Source organism: Motacilla alba, chromosome 8, assembly GCF_015832195.1.
Source record: "Motacilla alba alba isolate MOTALB_02 chromosome 8, Motacilla_alba_V1.0_pri, whole genome shotgun sequence".
NCBI classification, from domain to species: domain Eukaryota; kingdom Metazoa; phylum Chordata; class Aves; order Passeriformes; family Motacillidae; genus Motacilla; species Motacilla alba.
Genome location: NC_052023.1, coordinates 9,321,514 through 9,340,740, shown reverse-complemented (window position 1 = coordinate 9,340,740; position 19,227 = coordinate 9,321,514). Strand labels below are relative to the sequence as shown.

Here is a 19,227-nt window from a genome sequence, read left to right as displayed (position 1 = left end):
AGTAATGAGTTGCTAGTAGAGTCAATAAGCAAATAGGAAGGACCAGCTGTAGAAACAACTCAAACTGGGAGGTTCTATCTATAAAAGGATTATTTCAAAATAATAAATTATAGCCTGCATAAACCAAAGGAGACTGTAGAATCTTTTATGATGAAAGTTTAAAGGACAAGCCAAAAGTAGCTGCCAAGAACAGAGCAGAAATACTTATGCCTGGCTTAGCTAAGGATATTGTAATAATTCTCATAACATCCCTGCCTGGATTTACATTAATTTTCAATTTAGGTAATAAGATTGATTAAGCAAAACGTATACATGTTTTTTAATAGCAATATACATAGACTTCTGTAAGGCATCTGACTCTGTGCCACAACTGGCTACAAAAGGTTACAGATTGGCCAGGCGCAGCTGAAGATACACTGGGACATGACAAAGCAGGGTAAGACAGGGGAGTCTCCCCAGGGAGCTTCCCGAGGAACCAAGCGAGGTCTCCTCTAGCTCAGATTTCAGATTGTTCGGAAAAAGCTGAAACTTTTACATTTGGACCATTACCCTGTTCAAGTTAGTTCACTAGCTAGTGAAGGCCACTTCATATCTTAAATCTATCTGAGCAAAAATCAACATACCCAAATGAAAACCTTCATTGCAAACAAGGATTGAAGGCTACAGAACAGGAGGTCCACACCCATTAAACACAAGCTACTAATGTGCCATGATAACACCGAGTGATGCACATTATAAGAATGTGTCACAAAGCTGAAGGATGGTTTTTACATTCTATTGTTGAGAAAACCAGGGCATGGTATTGTCTTTGAGATCTCCAATTCAGAAGTGAATTTAAAAACCAGCAAGGGAGGTATACCTGTGCTGTATGTGGTGTCAATACGTGCTCTAGACAAGTTCCAGTTGCTGGTAGAATTCAAAGACCTTTGTGGCAGTGTGTGTAGATGACCCAGTAACCCTTCCAAGCCTTAACTGTTTGATAAGTTTATAATCCCTTTATTTTTTAGACGCAGAGTTCAACGATGAGACATTATAGGCAAAGTTTAACATGATACAGATATCCATGCCTACCATGACAGATACTTTTTTTTTGGTCAAGAGACCTCCCACAACTTTTGGGTCTGAAATCTTATGAGTTAATCCCTCACTTACTCTACTGTTCTGTTCCTACTCTGCACAGTTATTCTAGTTAAGCCCTGTCAAACCTAGGTCAGAGGCAACAGAAGAAAGTGACATTAAACATTTCCGCACTTGACTCCTCAAGGCCTGCAAAATTACAGACAAACAAAGAGAGAAATGTTAATCAGAATGATAACAAAGACAAAGTACAAAAAAAAAAACAAACTTCCCATTGAGTCACTTTGGGAAAGCCAGATCACTAATATCTCTTAAACCTCCCACAGCTTAGAACAAGATGTTCCACAGATCAAGCCCACCACCATGACAATGTGCCCATGACACACAGTATCATAAACGATACACTATCTAGTATCATTTATTATTTGTATGTTTAGAGGTGACAGAATTACCAGTTTTATCCTAAGTGCATTACAAGTACTTGATAAAAAGAATTATATGTGTGTTCTTCACAGTACCTGTGAGCACAGCTCCAGCCTCGTTTCTCCTTTCACATTAGACAGTTGGATGCTGCTTATCTCTAAACACTCTGGAGACATTAAATAAATACTGGAAACAGGATCCTAGCCTCAGGTACAAGGTACGTATTTGGACAGACACACCTTTCCTGATCAGTCAGCACTTTCAAAAGTCAGAGAACATTAATTTGACCACACAAATAAAGACTAACAACTAATTAATGAATTGGGGACCATCATTCCAGGGTATTCAAATAGGAGGCCTCACACTATAAGCACATACAGCACAAACGCCTTGAGGATACTGATCCTTTTGCACCCATCACCCATCTTGTTAAGACATCCAAAAGTATGATGCCCTCTCTTTGTATTTATACTTGGCCTTGTACAATTCTATATTGGATCAATGGCTCCTGTTTTCATGTGCACACAAATAATAAACTGCAAAAATTCCATTTTCAACACTGGAATGTCACAAGTATTTCCAGTCTCTCTCAGAAGTTCAGCTACAGAATGCAGAGACAAAAAGAACACCTGAAGGAAATTCACAGCAACTTGAATACTTAGTACTGAAGCAGAAGGTAAATGTGAATACAAGATCATCCTGCATTTTAGTCTGACTGCAGTTCCAAAACACACATTTTATAAATAATAGGAACTACTTCCTAATACAATACTTCATTTCAGTATAATGCTTGGATTCCCCCACAATTCCTTACAGCTTCATCAGCTGGTTTTCCCAACTAGCAGTTTGAGGGTTTAGGATCATGCTGCTCATTTACACAAACAGTCTCTGCCCAGCTTGATCTTAAAAGCAAACCTCAGGGTGCTGCACTTGCCGTTGAAATTTAGAACGGGCACTAGTCAGTCAGCTGCTTCAAACTAGATTACTGATATTTTGACAAAGTTCAGTTTTTCTAAACTAGTTTCCATAACATCTGGTATTCAGGTGAACATGAATTCGAAGTGTTATAGTAATGGCTAACAAAATCAAAACACTAGTTTAATACTCTGAATAAACCACAGATTTTAATATGTTTAAGAATAAAGGTACACTAGAAATGTTAAAAGATCATTCATAGCATATATGACCATTAACATACACATCTGAGCTGTAACATACTCTTATTCACAAGTTAAGAGAAGGCAACTTCTATCCACCACAACAGACCATATTGTAAAAGAAGTTTCCACAGAAAAGAATGGAGGGGAAGAAATCACTGAAAAAATTTGTCAGCTACATAGCAAAACAAAAATCTCAAACCCTTAAAATAGTCCAAGCATTCTTTGCTAAATTGCTTGAGTGAACTCAATGTATGATACAAAACAATAGACAAATACATAATTGAAAAAGCTCTGGAGACATGGTGGGTTTTGAGACACCCTTGATCATTTAAAGGGAAGGCTTCATTGCTCTTGTAAAATTACTTACACAGTAAGTTTAGAACTATCCTGGATTTTTCTCAACTTCAATCATTTAGCTGTGAGCCTGCAGATCAGACTGAAATTGAACTGTGTCAAGCCACGAGGCTCTCTTTACTGGAAGCACATCAAGGTTCTCACATGAAATCTGATCATCAGCACAGCAGGATTAATGACAGAGGTGGTCAGGCTGATAAAGCAGCAGAACAGAAACCTGCTTAAATGAGTTTGGAACTGCATCTATGATAAAGTTGTAATGCATCCTCACCCCTTCGTGCCAGAACTGCAGAGCTCTGGTCGAAACTGATGCAAAAGAAAAGAGTTTATCACTCAGTCTCTGCCTGCAGGGGGACTGCGGTTGTTTCTGTGAAAACAGACACCAGGTACTCAGACTACCACCACAGCTCCCACAGTAATACCACCAACTCGATGCAACACCTTGGGATGTCTACTTTAGCTCACTGCAAAGGAGAATTGCAGGGGAAGGTTTTTAAAGAATTAGAGGACTTGTTTATGCACATAAAAATAAACTGGGTATCAGGGATTTCTCTCAATCAACAAATTCTCAAATTAATCAATTACTATGAATGCTGGAAATTCATCTTTACTTTTAGCTACCTTTTCCCCTCCAGCTGAATTCTGAAATTCTCGCAAGTATTTGAGGTCTGTTATTTCCTAGTTCTTTAGACACAACCCAAGCCTATTGGTATCTTTCTATGTTCCTTCTGTGGTAAAGCACAGCAGCCTCACCATAGAAGCTGTAATGATGAATTCCAGTAACATACAGAACTTTAAAACCTTTAACGTTACAAAATGTCTCCACACAAAACCAGTTGCTACACAATGCATCGCAGAAAGTTTTCCAAACAGGGAAATAAGACAAAAACCAATCAAACAAAAAACACCAAACAAACCCTGGTTTTCAACTGTTACAAAAGCTGGCTTTATAAAGAAATGTACTGCATTGAGTGTCCTACACATCCCAAATAAAGTTCTTCATGTCTAGCCACTTGAAAGAATTAAAAACTTGTGTTAGTGAAAACTAAAATTTCATATATCTAGCTAAACAGAAAAACTTCCGTGGAGTGACTCATCTTTACACAAGAGGAAATATATACATGGAGATCTCAATGCCTTTGGGTATTAAAGCAATATCAAAATAATTTCCATTTTCTAATGCAGGTATCTATTCACAGCAATAAAACTGGATAAAAAGGGTTTTTTTGGTTTAACTTCAATTAAAAAAAACAGATGAATTGTCATGGAATGGCCATAATACACTGTAAGATAGTTTTCTGGCATTTCACTGAAATGGAAATAATGTGGAGGGTAACTCCATGCAAAGTCAGGAACTAGAACAAGGAAAGAAACTATTTTTTTCAAAGCCTGAAAGACAACTCCATGTCCTGTTCCTCTACAATAAACCTTACCAGAACAGTCAGAGCAGTAGAAACACTACCAGCACTATAAAACCACGTTTTACAAATTCCTTAAAAAGGTCTTTTCCATGTCCCACATTCATAGCAGCAAGCCACTGACAACATCAGATTTTCTTATTCATATTATTTACTTCAAACCAACCTCTGATTATTGGAGCTAGAAGTGTGGCATAAGCAGCAAAGGAAAGAGAAGAGCAGTTAATTGTATTGTCATTTCAGTGAAATAAAATCTGTGGTTCCAAATTCAGCAACCGTGTATGGAACTCCTTAACATACACAACTAAGTGTTGTGAGGCAAAGACTACCAAAGGAATGTGTGCTATCCCACAAAACCAATAAACCAGCTAAATTAAAGACATTTACACTTAAATATGGGAGAATCGACAGCCATCGGTGTTTAACATTACATGAATGCAAAAATACATGGCAGAGGTCAAAAAATAAACCAATTATTTTTAGCTTTTTCTCTTTCTCCCAAAAAGCTCTGCAAGTCCTCAAATAAATTATAAGTGACAAAAAAAAAACCAGCTGGAAGAGTGATTGAAGAAATATTTGGAGCCTGAAAGTTCTTCATTGCTCAGCCATTTCGAGTGAAGCACATACAAGGACTACCATTTGACTTCAGTGGAAAGCACTTTGCCTGACGGTCTTGTACATTCTCATCATCAAACAGGAAGCAACCAAATTGAGAGAAAAAAACTAAACACACACCTTGAACACCTCAGAGAAGAAACCAGAGCCAATTTTCTCGCATGTGAAATCATCAAGACGAGTAAGTCTGGAAAAGGCACTTATCAGGGCTCTGTATGAAGAGGTACAAACTCTTCCCAGCTGGGATGCAGTTCCTTCTCCAGTGCTGCCATCAAAGTCTTCAGCGCGCTCCAAGCGTGGTGGAAATCCTGCTATTGAATTCCGCTTACTTCGGTCCATTTTGAAAACAAGATTTTATTTCACTATGGGAGGACTTCTCACATCTTAGGTAATTTGCTGTCTTCTCTAATCTTGTTGGATCCTAAAATACAGAAAAAAAAAAAATCAAGATTATCAATAATGTGAAGGTATCTTAAAATTTGATAGGACTCCAGCAAAGCTTACACCCATTTGAGACAGTAAGAAAAGAACGAAGATATCCAAGCAGGGGCAAAAAAACCCCAAAGAAATAAAACAAACCACGTCAGAACATCAACAGTAAAGACAGAAACCTAATGAACTTTTCCTTTAGATTCATGGAAATACCCTATGCTCTGGCTATTCTGAGACAAATAGGCTTGGAACTCAAAATTTACCTGGTAACAAACAATTTTCACTCCATTCCCCAAACCCTTTCTTTTTTTTACTTAGATTCTGCTTGCTACAGCGAGCAAGGGAGCCGGAGGAAACCCACAAAATGTAACATTTTATTCTACTTCAGTTGCAGTTGGTGACCAATCTACTCCTACAGCAAGAAACTATTTCACTTTCAGGAGTGAACAAGGGATTGCCAACTATAAAAAATTTTTTTGAAATTTTTCAATTGCCATAAGAAAAATTATTCACTTGAAGCATCAAAACCTTGTTTTTAAAGCTTCCATTTATGAGCACTCCAAGACCAATTCTTTACCTGGTAGGAACACAAGGTTATACCCACTGAACACCTACACCCAAATTTCTAAAAACACCAACAATCCTGCTACAAAGCATTCTTATAACAATCTGCCAGACAAATTTTCCTCATAAAGATATTTTTTAAAGCTATATTAACTTCAGTTGAACTGAAAACACAGGAAACAAGCTACATTTGCCAAGTAGGAAAAAAGGGGGAAAAAAGGAGGGGGAAAATGATTTTTTCCTCTTTTTAAGAGGATGATGAAGTAATCAGGATGACTCTGGAGCCCATCAAATTCAGCTTGGACTGGCAAACTTGACAGGTATTTTAATACTGGTATTTTAAAATTTTAACTATAAAATACAGGGTTTTTTTTTTTCTTTAAACCTTAGACTTAGGAGGTTATTCACCTACTCCACACTTCACTGCTCATTTACAGCAATCTGGTGACACCTACAAAGCCTGAACAAAGCCAGCAGTCACAAAGAGGATACTTTTTTTTCCCCAAGGGTGAATGAAAAACTAGAGGGAGAGGAAGGAAACAATAAAATATTTTTTTAAAAGGGGGGCAAAATAACCACAGAGCAGGCAATTACACTTCTATTTACAAAGAGGTACAGAACCTGAACAATAGAGTGCATTTGAAAAGCATCTCGGAAACAGAGGCACGGCAGCTGTCCTCTGAAAACACAGCAGTGCTGCTGTACCCATGTTTTGCGTGCAGTGCATCTTTGAGAGATGCTCTGTGCCAACGCATCAGGCAAACACAGAGACCTCACCTGCTGTCAGAAATAAGCTCTGCTGAACTGTCTGGAATTAATTTGAGGTTGTCCGCTCCAAAAAAGAAGGGTGTTTATTTCAAACATCTTAACACCTCTCTAAATGGATGTCAGTGGGTATAGGGGACTCTACCAGGCATGATTAGGTAAATTTAATCTCTATCAAATCCCACATCATGGTTTTCCTACAGAATTTTGTATGCAGACTCCCACGTGCCTAATCTTACTGCACTTTTCAGATTACAGTGGCCAACTGGCACACAGCAGATCCAGTTGGTGATGTCGTATTCTTGACTCAGGAGCCTTGAGGGTCTGGAAAAGGCACAGAAGCACCACAGGAAGATAAAGTCCTCATGTCCTTAATGGAGAAAAATAGCCCAGAGAACCTCCTCAGCTACAGACAAGATCCTGGGAGTTTCCAAGGCCCACTTGAATAATTCCTTTTGATATTAAAAGGACAAGCTATATTTTGGTTACTTTTCATGGAGATAAAGAAAGAACTGTCTATGGAAGGAGAACAGACAGAGGAAACCATGGTATTAACAACTAATTTTTTGGATCAGAAGATGCTATCTTGGAAGACTGACCAGAAAACCTACCGTAATTGAAGGAACAATTTTTTAGAACTTACTTCCATCAGAGTAGCACCCACATGCACCAGACACTTTCCAAGGAAGGAGGCAAGCATTTGCCCCCAGAAATGCACAACCTGACAAGCCAGTACCACAGGGTACCACTGGATCACCACTGCACAGAAAGTGCAGAACCCCCGAATAGACCCAGCGAGAAAACGCATCGCCGCTGCAACCCAGCAAACTGAAGATTAGAAGTTCCCAGGCAAAGCAAGATTAAAAAAATGAAAAAACGAAATAGGAAAGACTGCTGTTGTTTTAACTAGAGGAAGATAGACCAAGTTAGATAAGCAGTATTAAACAGGAGGAAAAGCCTAAATCTCTTAAGTATCCAGATACCATTAACAAAAGATGGCCTCAACACAGTTTCTCCAACTATTTAAAAAAGCAAAAAAATCTCCCTCACACATATACACATCCTTTTGATTGAAATCACATGGTGAACTTTGCAAAACTCTGTACAAATTCCACAATGAGAGAAGCAATTCACTGTAGTTCACACAAAAGAAAACCCCAAAAGGTTTTGCCATCTGGATTCCCAAGTAACCCATTCCTTCATTTTTGCCTGCTAGAGTTTACCTTTCCAGACAGCTACACAAAATCCTAGGAAAATATTAGGATACAGCTCCATTATCTTGCCCAGGATTGCATACACAGAATTAGAGGAAAATTTCAAGTGGGCACAATTCCAAGTGGGCCTCCTGTCATTTTGGCCAATTACACTAATGATCACATTCTCAATGAAATCAACCAAGGTTTAATTGACTGTCAAGTCAGTCTGAGGTACTTTAATTTACTACCTTGTATGGTTAATTAAAGTGCACTGAACAGAATCCAAGACTACCCTGTAAATCCTGTAACCAACTAAAAGGTTGTTGGGTGGTTTTTTTTCATATTAAGGTTCAGCTTAAAAACTCATAAACTGTGCTCAACAGACAGTTAAAAGACACTACACACTAGAAAATACATTTCCTAATACATTTTCAGCTTCCAGAACAATTTTTCTGACACCTTTATTCAGGAAAAATATACCCCACTCTGCCAAGACCAAAGTAATTCTGAAATTCACCTCTCAAAATGCATATCTGCCCTATTCAGCCATTCTCACATTTCTAAAAAGCACAGTTTCAGAACACTTCATGCCCTACTACATTTTAACTTCTTTGCCTACGAAAACATATCTTGAAGGGGAAAAAATATAATATTAATATGGATTTAAGATCAGTTTCTTCACTGAATAAATGCATTGATTGTTTAATCATAGAAATTACTATAAATACAACTATTATCAGCATTAATTGGGTTAATTAGATTTACCTTTCAAAACCAGTGCCAGAGCCCCTGCAATTATTTAAAGATGGAAACCCCACAACAGCACATCAAGTTATACCCTAAACATCAGTGTCAAGCTAAAAGGTGGCATAATTAGCCAGTAATTAACATATTATACTTCAGAGATATAAAAATGGGTAAGGCTCCTCAACTTCAGCAGCATCCCTTTCATACCTCAGAGTACAAAACAAGATCCTTCCAAGAAACATTTCAACTCATTACTAAGAGGTTTTCTGTCCCCAGTATCTTTAGAAATATGTGCATATTTGCACTCAAATGTCAAACTCACAATCTCCTAAAAGATGGCCCTAATAACAACAACCATTTTTAGACACAGAGACCGTCGCTAGGCATTCAGCCTGGAAAGCAATAAATCTGGCAGAAGCATGTTATTAATTTGAAAAGGTTTTCTGAAGAACAAGATGCCAAAGCTTTGATAAAAGTCATTTGCCAAGAGTTAACTATTTAAACTTCTTGTCTGATGAAGCTTCAACAGCCAGCACTACAAAAACATAAAGGAATTAAAAGAATTATGCTGGCAAGTGTCACTCCACAAAATAATAACTCAAGGGGGAAGACGACTTCCCTGTAGTACTGTGCAAATTTCAGAAGGGCTTCAAAGAAATGTAAAGAACAAACTTTTCCAAAGACTGAATTGACCGAGGTCCTTAGCCTGGAGTTGAAAAAAAATTAAAACAAGGGAAAATGCTTAAAAATGAAACCCAAGAATTTAAACTGAACAGGTAAAGAGAACCAGGCACTCAACAATTTTGTTCTCAGCTGCTGTCATCTGCTTCCCTAACAGAGGAAAGTTCCTCCGTTTGTCCATAACTTAGCTTCTTGTCCTTGAGAGGAAGACAATATCAAATATTTACAGATGAGGTAGCTACAAATACCAGAGTTTGGCCCAGCTCATCCTGAACCTGAAGTCTTTTTGACTACTTCATGGGATAAGTCTTTAGGTTCAATTTATAGTCTTAGTTACAACAGTGCATTTGAACATGAAAATCCCAATACTTTCTATTTTCACTTAGATGACATTTTGCTTTCATTTCATCTCCCCTGTACAGGATAATTCCCAGCTCTAGCCAGTACTGTCAAAGCATAAGCTCCCTGCAAACTAGAACTGACATTCCTCAGAAGAGACCTGCATTAGCCCTACTGCACCACTCCAGAAGCTGGAAGTCTGCTGAACTGCATCATGGTTTTATAATGCAAACAAACCTCCACGAGAGGCTAAGCTGAAACAAACAGTTCATTTATTTTGTGACTGTAGCCAAGTTTGAAATGAGTAAGAGAGACCAGCTATTGCTGCAGAGCTCAGGATTCAGGGCTAAGGTTGTAGGTTTAAAAATATTTTCAGCAGGCATAGGCATAATTTCTAGCACATATTTAGAAGGCAAATATTACTGAGGGTAAATATTAAAAAGAAAACTACTCGATCCTTGTGCCCAGTGTAATTACCAGCATTTTCTAGGGTCCAGTTACAATACAAAACTGAAGCTCTACTAAGGAGCTTGCAACAATCCATTCCTCTCCTAGCCTGGTTCCAGTCACTCCAATCCACAGTGCAGACAGGCTCCAGCCTGGTTCCAGAGCATCGCTGCAGTGAAATAACCACTCAAGTAGATCATGTACGAGACACAGCTGCTGCTTCAAACGGATCATTTTAATACATTACGTTTGCTTAACAAAACAGAGCCCAGCAGAGACACTGAGAAGCTGCTCATGCCTTCCAGGTGTCAGCAGGCTGACATTTGCTGAGCTCTCAACAAAGAGAAAGGGAATCAAAGCCTTCTAATACCAACAGGTATTGTAACATCTCAATCCAGGAATTTTCCCCCCAGCCTCTCTGCTGGGTTTGCAATGAGGGCTGACAGCTCTGTTAGCACTGAGGGCTTCACATGGGACTGGAAGAAACTTTTGTTGTTTCAATGCAGCCAGTGAGACAACCCAGAACAGCGAAGGAAAGAGAACATGAATGCCTGAAAGAGGGATGAAGACAGAGTAAACAGGCCGAATTTCATACCTGACTGACATCTCTTGAACACACTCTTACATCAATACATCCCCACACGAGGCAGTCAATATTTGTATTTTCCAGCTTTATCTCCACAAATACTGAAGACATTCTGTAGCCTGCCCTTACTAAGCACAAGGCTGTGTTACTGGCTGCACCTCGCAGTGAAACACCGAGGGCCTGGTTTACTGCAGTAGCAGCTGCACAAACAGAACAGTAACATGGTCCTCACTCATTTATGACTTTCTGAAGTGAGAACAGGGCTTCCCAAACCCGCTGTTCTTAAGGTACCGCAGACACTGATGTCTGCCTGTATTTACAAACCAACCTGAAGCTCCTGTACAATGGACAACACGTACCTCATAGCATGAGAGCCGTGGACCTGGAGCGCACAAGGTCAGCCTTCAAAAGCAAAGTCATTTCAACCAACTCCACTCCCGGCTGCAAAAGCTGCTACATTTCTCCAGTGCAACCAACAGGACAATCACACCAGAAAGTGGTTTAGCCACTACCAGCAATGTGTTCAACTTAACAAAAAGTGACAGGATCATACGAAAAGAAGCTTACAACCTAAGTCAGAAAGAAGACTTGGCAACAGACAACAGATGGAGCCAGTGTGATACAGTTGCTGATTATGAGATGGACTTACTGATGGACACACAGCTCCAAATGAAAATGCTGGGGAACCAATAAGCAGGAAAAGGGCTTTAAGAAAAAATTATGAATATTGACCTTTTTTTTGATCTTGCCTAGCAGAGCTCTTATTTTTGTGCCAGTTTGCAAGATGCCACGCTGCAAGGACACAGTAAAGAGCTCTGCCAATGTGCAAATGCACGGCAGTCTGCTACAGGAAAAATACAGAAAGGGAACCTATGATGCAAGTGAACCACAAGCTTCATTCTTTTCTGCAGCACACACAGAAGCAAGAGACCCCTCCTTCAACCCTGCATTTCTTTCGTGGGTCTGGGAAACCATTTGCATAAAGGATTACAAGGGTAAAAGCAAATATCTGGAATTAGAGGGTATAACTAAGTTACAGGAGGCTTGTGCCACCAGAGCAGCTCTTGTGAACTAACTCTGTCCTTCCACAGTCACAAAAATATGAAGAACGGAAGCAAGGCTTGCTCTGTAGGCCCTAATTTGTGCTTGGTCCCAACTGCCAGCTGTTCACCCTAAAGAAAAGGCACAAAACAAATCAAAGCAAAAAACACAGGAGAGCACACACTTGCCAGCAGGTATAGGGAACACACCTTGGCCTTCAGTTTAAACTACTCGTTCTGCATGTAAGTTTCACACAAAACAAAACGGACAATGGAATTACTCAGCCATGTCTACAGCTGAACACTGCAAGAATCAGAAAATGACATTTTTATTGGCATGCAACAATAATTTCCAAGGATGATGACTAAATGGAAAGGTTTATGACTAGTCCACAGGGCATGTCAGAGTTTCTCATAAAAAAATCTTATCTTAGGTTGCAAATTCCACTGCCTAATTAAGTCCATGGAACTATAAGTCTCTTGATTTTGCAGACAATCAAATATGCTAGAACTCTGATCACTATTTAAAAAAAACAAAACCAAAAAAACAACAACAAAAAAAAAACCACAACCGAAGCACAAGCACAAAGGCTTCTCATAAACTAACCTAAATGTTAGCTGTTGCTTTTTTTAGAGGGGCAAACAGAAACGTTTAAATAAAATCCAACTCAGTACTCTTCCAATTCAATTCAATACTCTTGAAATCATAGCTTTCAACTGCTACAGCACCACTTACAGGAACACACAAGTGGAAAGTCCCCCGTACTTGAAGCAAAAACCCCTCCGACCCTACAAGGAATACAACATTAAGAGCGACCATCTACATTTACATGGGCCATAAAGCAAACACATACGCGCATACACTTGAACACTCGAGCCTGTCATTAACGCGTGATTCACGTACTCTTACAGGGTTGCACTAAAGCAGTAAAACCCGAGCCAAGCCCTCGCACCTCCTGGCAAAGCGAACATCTCCAAGGCGATCCCGGCCGGGCAAAGATCCGCGCCGGGCGCTGCCAGACCCTTGCCCCCGGATCAGAGCGCGGCTTTCCCGCGGCGCCCGCCGCCCCTCACCTGCCGCCGCCGCGGCGGACCCGGGCCCTCCGCGCACCTGCTCCCGGAACGCCCCGCTCACCTCCCGGCAGCGAGACCCCTGGGCCGGCGGGGAGCCCCTTCCCGGGAGCGGCCCCGCTCCCCGCCGCCGACCCGCCCGGACCTGCCCCGCGCCGCCCCCGCGCCGGCCGTTACCTGAGCGGCGGCGCCTGCAGGGCCCGCGGGCGGCGCGGGCTTTCATGGCCGCATCCCGCACCCGCGGCCCCTCAGCACCCCGGCGCGGGTCCGCCCCGCCGCTGCGGCCGGCGCGGGGGCCCCATGTGAGGCGGGAGCCCGGCTGCGGGACCCGGGGCCGCGACCGCCGGCTCCGCCTCCTCCCCCTCCTCCTCACGAGCGCCACCGCCCACAGCGCCGGGGCGGGAACCGGCCGGGAGCCGCCCCTCCCCAACAGCCAATCGGCGCCAGGCGAGGTGTGATGGACAGCGCCTGTCGACCAATGGAAAAAGAAAACCGGGAGGCGGGATTCTCACGTAGTCAGCGTGAGTGCCCCTTTCCAATTGGTCGTAGGCATTTGAGCGACACGTAATCTAACCAATCATAGCAGCGACAACAACTCCCGAGAGACGCGCGGGAGGCAGCGGCAGGAAGAAGAGGGGGCGTTGCTATGGGCGCCTTGCTCTCATTGGTCAGCTCCGGAGGGCGGGTTATAAATAAGAGAATCAGCCAGTAGAAGAGCGGGACGGGCAGTGATGGGCGGGCGGGACAGCCAATCACCGTGTGTTTTAGCGGCCTGGAGCTGTCAGTGGGGCGGGCACTCGGATGTCCCGAGCCTGCGGCCGGTCCCGATCCCGATCCCGGTCCCGGTCCCGGTCCCGGTCCCTGCCCTAGCCTGGGCCCCTTCGCACGCGGCCCGCGGTGACCGCAGCTGGGCTCCATGGTGGCTGCCCTGCTGTTATTGCCTCACTCCCCGTCCCTGCTCGGTTTCCCGCAGGACCCATCCCTTCCTCTGGTCTCCTCCTCTCTCCAGGACGGGCAACTTCAGCCTTTACCCCTCCCGTTCTCCCCATCTGCCTGCCCCCCGCTCCTGGTGTCCGGCACAGGGCTCTGTCCCCCCGGTCCCCGCCTGGAACCTGCTTAATGCAGCTCAGATATTCTGGGGGCTCGGCTGCCAAGATGAAATAAGCCTGGGATTTTTCACATGCAAACTGCTATTTTCAAATTATCACTTAGCCGCATGTAGGCAGCCTGTGACAGGTATGGAAAAAGACACCTTTCTTCCTGCTGTGATGCACTGCCAGATTCCAAGGATCCATTCCAAAGCACGGCAGGACTAAAACATCTCATTAAACATTTGTGAGGGGGATTTGGTTTTGGTTTACATTGGCGAGAGGCTGATTTTTTTCCCTGACCTCATCTTTGGCAGAGGCTGAGCTATTTTTACTGAAACTCTTCAACAAACAAAGTTCATTCACTATAAAGTTATGGATAGAATAACCAAACCCCAAAGAGTTAAAAACCAGAGGAGCTGTAACTAAAAAGGGTCTTGGGCAAGAATGTGTCACTCAGCTTTGCCGTACCATATTAGCAATGAGCTTTCTCATTATTGTTCATCTTTATTTTACATCTAGTCATTTCAGTGTGATCCAAATGTGCTTGAGGGAGTTTGATGTTGGACACATTAGCACCAGCTCTAAATACTGAACAGAGACTTTTTCTTACAGTTGGACTAAAATCTCTCTATTCTGCAATGTCTTGATTAAATTTAGTCTCAGAATTTCAATCAAGAGTCTACAGTGAAACTTTCTTTTTAGTATGTTTAACTACAAAACCTATTATCATCTTTGCACAGGTAACAGATTAAAAATACTTTGTATGTGGGCAAAAAAATGTCTTGTTTTCTTAATTTCCTCCTGGATTTCCTTCCCGGGAAATTTTCCCACACTCACAAATGTTAAATATCAACCACCTGCAAACATCTATTCTAATGACAGCTCGAACACAGAGTGCTGCAAGGGTTTGGTAGTTAAGCCATTAAAAATTAGTATTATATCCATCACATTTTAGAGAGTGACAAAGCAGATGGAACTACCCAGATCCATCAGTCTTTTTTCTCTATATTCAAGCAGAACTGAGTCTCGGGGTAGGGGTTATTAGCAAGATTTTTTTCTCTAGAACTTAAATTTTTAGTTAAATTTCAATGCTTTATATTTTGCCGGGATTTATCTCAGCAAGATTTTGGAAAGTCAGCTCTGGAACATACCGGGGTCCTTCACCGTGTCAGGATCCAGTGATCCCGGCAACTTTGTACCCGGTTTAAAAACCCAGTATCGCTCTATTCCCCGTATCCTCGTCCCTGCTGTTTTGGGAGCTATTATTGGCTTTAAGATGCCATCTGCTGGCAGGTTTTGATTACCGCTCTTTTTAGGAACTGATCCCAGAACTGCTCAAATGAATCATCATTCCCGTTTCCCATCAACAAATGTACCTCCTTTTTTGTTTCCCAAGCAAGATACGTGTCATTCCTGCTTTTGGGCTGCGAATGTCTCGCTGGTCATGGCCAGGAATAAGCACTAATCCCAGGTCTGGTGCGAAGGAACATCATTAAAACACACCAGAGAGACCCAGTGAAGCTGAACCTCAGTTGGATGTAGGAATGTGCCCCCTATGGACAGAGTGACAGAACCTTCCTCTGCCCCCCAAAAAGGAAAGAGCCCAGAAGTTTCTCCCGGTGATCAGGTAGGAAAATCACTGATAGGACCTTGGGGGCTTCACCTCAAGTTTGGGGACAGCTAATTGGCCATAAGCCAAAAGGTCCCGCCTGGGCCATTTAGTAGAAAAGCACAGAACAAAGAAACCGAATCGCTTTTGTGAGGTGTCTCTACCAGGAGCACAAGCTTCTGGCACCTGGATCGCTTTGAGTTTGTTATTTTGCCTTTATTAAACCTTTTTTGTTCCTGACGCTGTCACATCAGCCTCCTGCTCCTTTTATGCCTCCCGATGAAAGCTGAGCTATTCTGGGGTGTAGCGTTGGGGTGTTGAGAGCTCATCAGATCGGCTCGAAACCCCCCGGGCAAAACGCTACAGTTGGAAGCGCTCACGGTGTTTCATTAGCATTGCGTGAGGTGCTGTGACTCGTGATGCCACCGAGCCCTGCTTTGAGAGGGAAATAAGCCATCTCATGAGCCCTCCATGGCTTCATCTCAACGGCAAGTCCTATTCTGAAAGCAGAAAAAACCCGGGCATGGCAGCAGGACTTTGTCTCGCTGAGTCCCCGTCCCCCCTCGCAGCTGCACCGGGGCAAACCAGCAGCCTTGGAACGCGCAGAGAGACTTCTGCAGCCTCCCTCTGTTTTCCGGAGAGAGGAAAATTAACCTCCTTAGCAGACTCATCAAAGACACCCATCCACGGCAAAGCTCTCGGTTCTGCCCATGTCCTCCCCCTGCCAGAAGGGCCCCAGCCCGTCAATGCCCGTGCTCAGGGCGGGCATCCATCCCTTCTCTCCTCCGGCCGCCCCCAGGCTGCTCCCTGCCAAGATCGGCCACTCCAAAAAGCAGCTCCGTGCCTTTGCAGTTTGCACCTCTCTCCTCCAGACGGATCACTTCGGCTTTTTAAATGTAACTGGTTTGGCAAAGGAGCAGCAGAGGGTTCACTCACGGCTGGACATAAAAACAGGCATGAGAAGGTGGGTGAGAGCTGGCAGAAGGGGGAACTCCCTTCCTCCGGGATCTGGAAATGCCCCGGAGGAGAGAAGTTTGGAAGATTTCTCCTTCCCAAGAAGAAAGCTGATGCAATGAATCCATGTAAATTTGCCCCCGCTGCAGCAGAGCAGGTGTCTTCCCCAGCAGAGGTTCTGTGGGCTCCAAAATTAAACAAGTGTCACACGACAGGGGCTGTCTCTCTTCCCTCCCAAGGGACCAAGACAGTGGTTTGACCTCACAGCATTGTGATGAGATTGGGCATTTTAGTGATTTAACACATTAAATACTTTTTTGTAATGAAGCCTGTCAAGAAAAAACATCTTTGGGTAGGATTGGTCAAATTCTGCTCTGATTTACTCTCGAGGAGATCTGAAGTCATGTCACAGGAGCTGGAAGAGAGGGTCCCCATGGGAATTCCAAGAATTTTCTCTTGATTAATATCAACATAGGTCCTTTTCTAGTTCCTGTCCCAGGCGGATATTTAACAGAACAGCTATGAAAAAATGATGCCTTACGTTTTCAGTCGCACACCAAACCCCTAGATTTTGAAAACCATCTTAATGAGTTCCTGGGAGGAACATTCTCCCACATGTGCCTCCCTCAGCCAGCCTTGCGGGCGGCCTTTGCAGAACAGGGACAAGTTTGCTTGTGGGCAAGAGGGCATTTCCTGCTACTCTGAGCAGGGGAAAGGGGAAAGCACAGCTGAGGCTGTGCTCTGACCCCCTGCCCCTTGTCTTGTCATGCCCATGCTCCTGGCAGCAAGGAGGGCTCCGTGTGGGCGGCCTGCACGCTGTCCTCTGTTACTGGGTTAGCAATTCTGTCTCACCGCTGGTGCAGACGAGGTGGCCAGTGTGTCCTTGTGCTCAAAGCCGTGCTGCCATGTCAGCCCAAGCCCACCACCACACGTCTCTGCACGAGACCTGGCAACCGTGGGAATGTCAGAGCATCTTCCATGGGTGCTGGCACAGCACCAGACACCCTGCCTCAGGAACTGGAAAGGGATTGTTCTAGGGCAGATGGATATGCCCAAACTGACAGCTCCTGTACTGGCACTGGTGCTGCAGCCTTGTGCTCCGCTGCCTGCTCATCATGGCCATCTGCTGCCTTGGCTGCAGTTCAGAGCCTGCCTGCCCTGGCACGGGGCTGTAGCATGGCCATCACCAAGCTCCTGGTGGTACCCTGGTTGTGGAGTGGCACCGAGCTGACCAGCTGGCTCCTGCCTGCTCTGAGATGCTCCCAGCCATGAGGCTGTACAGACACTGGGACAACGAGCCAGGACTGACCCTGTGTCACTGTGCCTTGCTTCAGCCCTGGGCAGAGCCCATCACACCATGCTCCAGCCCTTGGGATCTGAGGAGCAAAGGGTGAGACCCCAATACTCAGGGCAGGCCTGGGACATGGCTTCTCTCACAGCATCTGAACTTTTGAGATGTCTGAATACCAATTTTGTAGGAGAAAACCTTAAACATCTGATGAAGCTGTATTAGCTTTGTATTCACCCACCAAAGTGCAGAAATACAGATTTGCACTATCTTGGACCATGGTGGACGCTAAGAGAGGCCACACAGTCCCACAGTCTCTGTGAAGATCGAGGCCAACAGCCCAATGGCCATCAGCCCCACCTCTCCTGCCTCACATCAGGCACAAAAGGGTTTCTGCATTGCCTGGTGTGCTGTCCTCACTCCCCAGCTAAGGCAGGCTATCTCTGGGATGAAAGAACAGCTTTTTGTGTCCTCAGGCTGCACAGCAGCCTCTCCTCCTCTGGTTATGCTCCTCACACTTGCACTCACTCCTTATCTCTGCAGATACAAGAGTGAAGAGACTTTTCCCTTTTGTGGTACTGAAATTGGAGACCTCTGCCACCACAGGGCTCTTCAGCTTGTCCCCTCCACCAGCCACCCCAGGCTTAGGCACTTTAGCTCTGCCCCTGCTTTCTCCAGCCCTTTTTGCAGAGCTGCAAGACCTACAAGTATCCAGATGCTACCAGATCCCTGCTCAGGTCTCTGAGAGATCCCACTGATCAGCTGGCCTGCCCCCAGATACATTTAGGTTTCCTAGACCCTTCATTTTCCCTGGCTCCCTGAGCCAGTGAAGTCACAGTGTTGATTGTTCCTTGCCCAGAATGAGTCTCTAACTCTTATGCTTTGCTGTCTGATCCACGGTTTTTTGGTTGTTTTTTTTTTTCAGTTTTGTTCTTCCTTTCTTCCTTTGCTGGGCTACCAAGCTGTGGAGAGCTCTTGGAACAGAAGATGAGTCAGGACAGATATACAGAGGGAGGAAGATGATATTCCAGCCTTGAAGTTAGGTTCACTGCCTGCGTCATTGTTATTAAAAATAGATGAATGGCAGTGCTCCTCACATTGGAGGAGAGACACAGACGATGTAATATCCTGGGCTGCTGAGCAAATGCTCCCTCTGTCTGCCTGCAAGTCCCCCAGTGGCATCTTCTGCTCTCTGATAAATTCTCTTTTCTTGGCTCTGACTTGTGGGATTTAATTTGCCTTTCATAAAAAAAAAATCTGGTTTAATGTTTCAGCTTTGGGAGGGAGAATGACTCACTCAATGATTAGCTCTTCTGCTCCAGTCAGTTGACTTCCAGTTCCTTGAGAATTGAAAATTCCTACAAGTGCCA

The 19,227-nt window shown here is 43.7% G+C and overlaps 1 protein-coding gene across 1 annotated transcript in view; it reads right to left on the bottom strand.

Moving 5' to 3' along the window:
* TESK2 (testis associated actin remodelling kinase 2) overlaps nt 1-13,305 on the bottom strand; it is a 76,509-nt gene extending 63,204 nt beyond the window's left edge. The window contains exons 1-2 of the mRNA XM_038144023.1: nt 13,093-13,305; nt 5,168-5,468 (exon numbers count right to left, since the gene is read on the bottom strand). Coding sequence (XP_037999951.1) covers nt 5,168-5,386 — 219 coding nt within the window. The 5' untranslated portion in view covers nt 5,387-5,468; nt 13,093-13,305. The remainder of the gene's footprint in view (nt 1-5,167; nt 5,469-13,092) is intronic.
* Between the last annotated feature and the right edge of the window lie 5,922 nt (nt 13,306-19,227).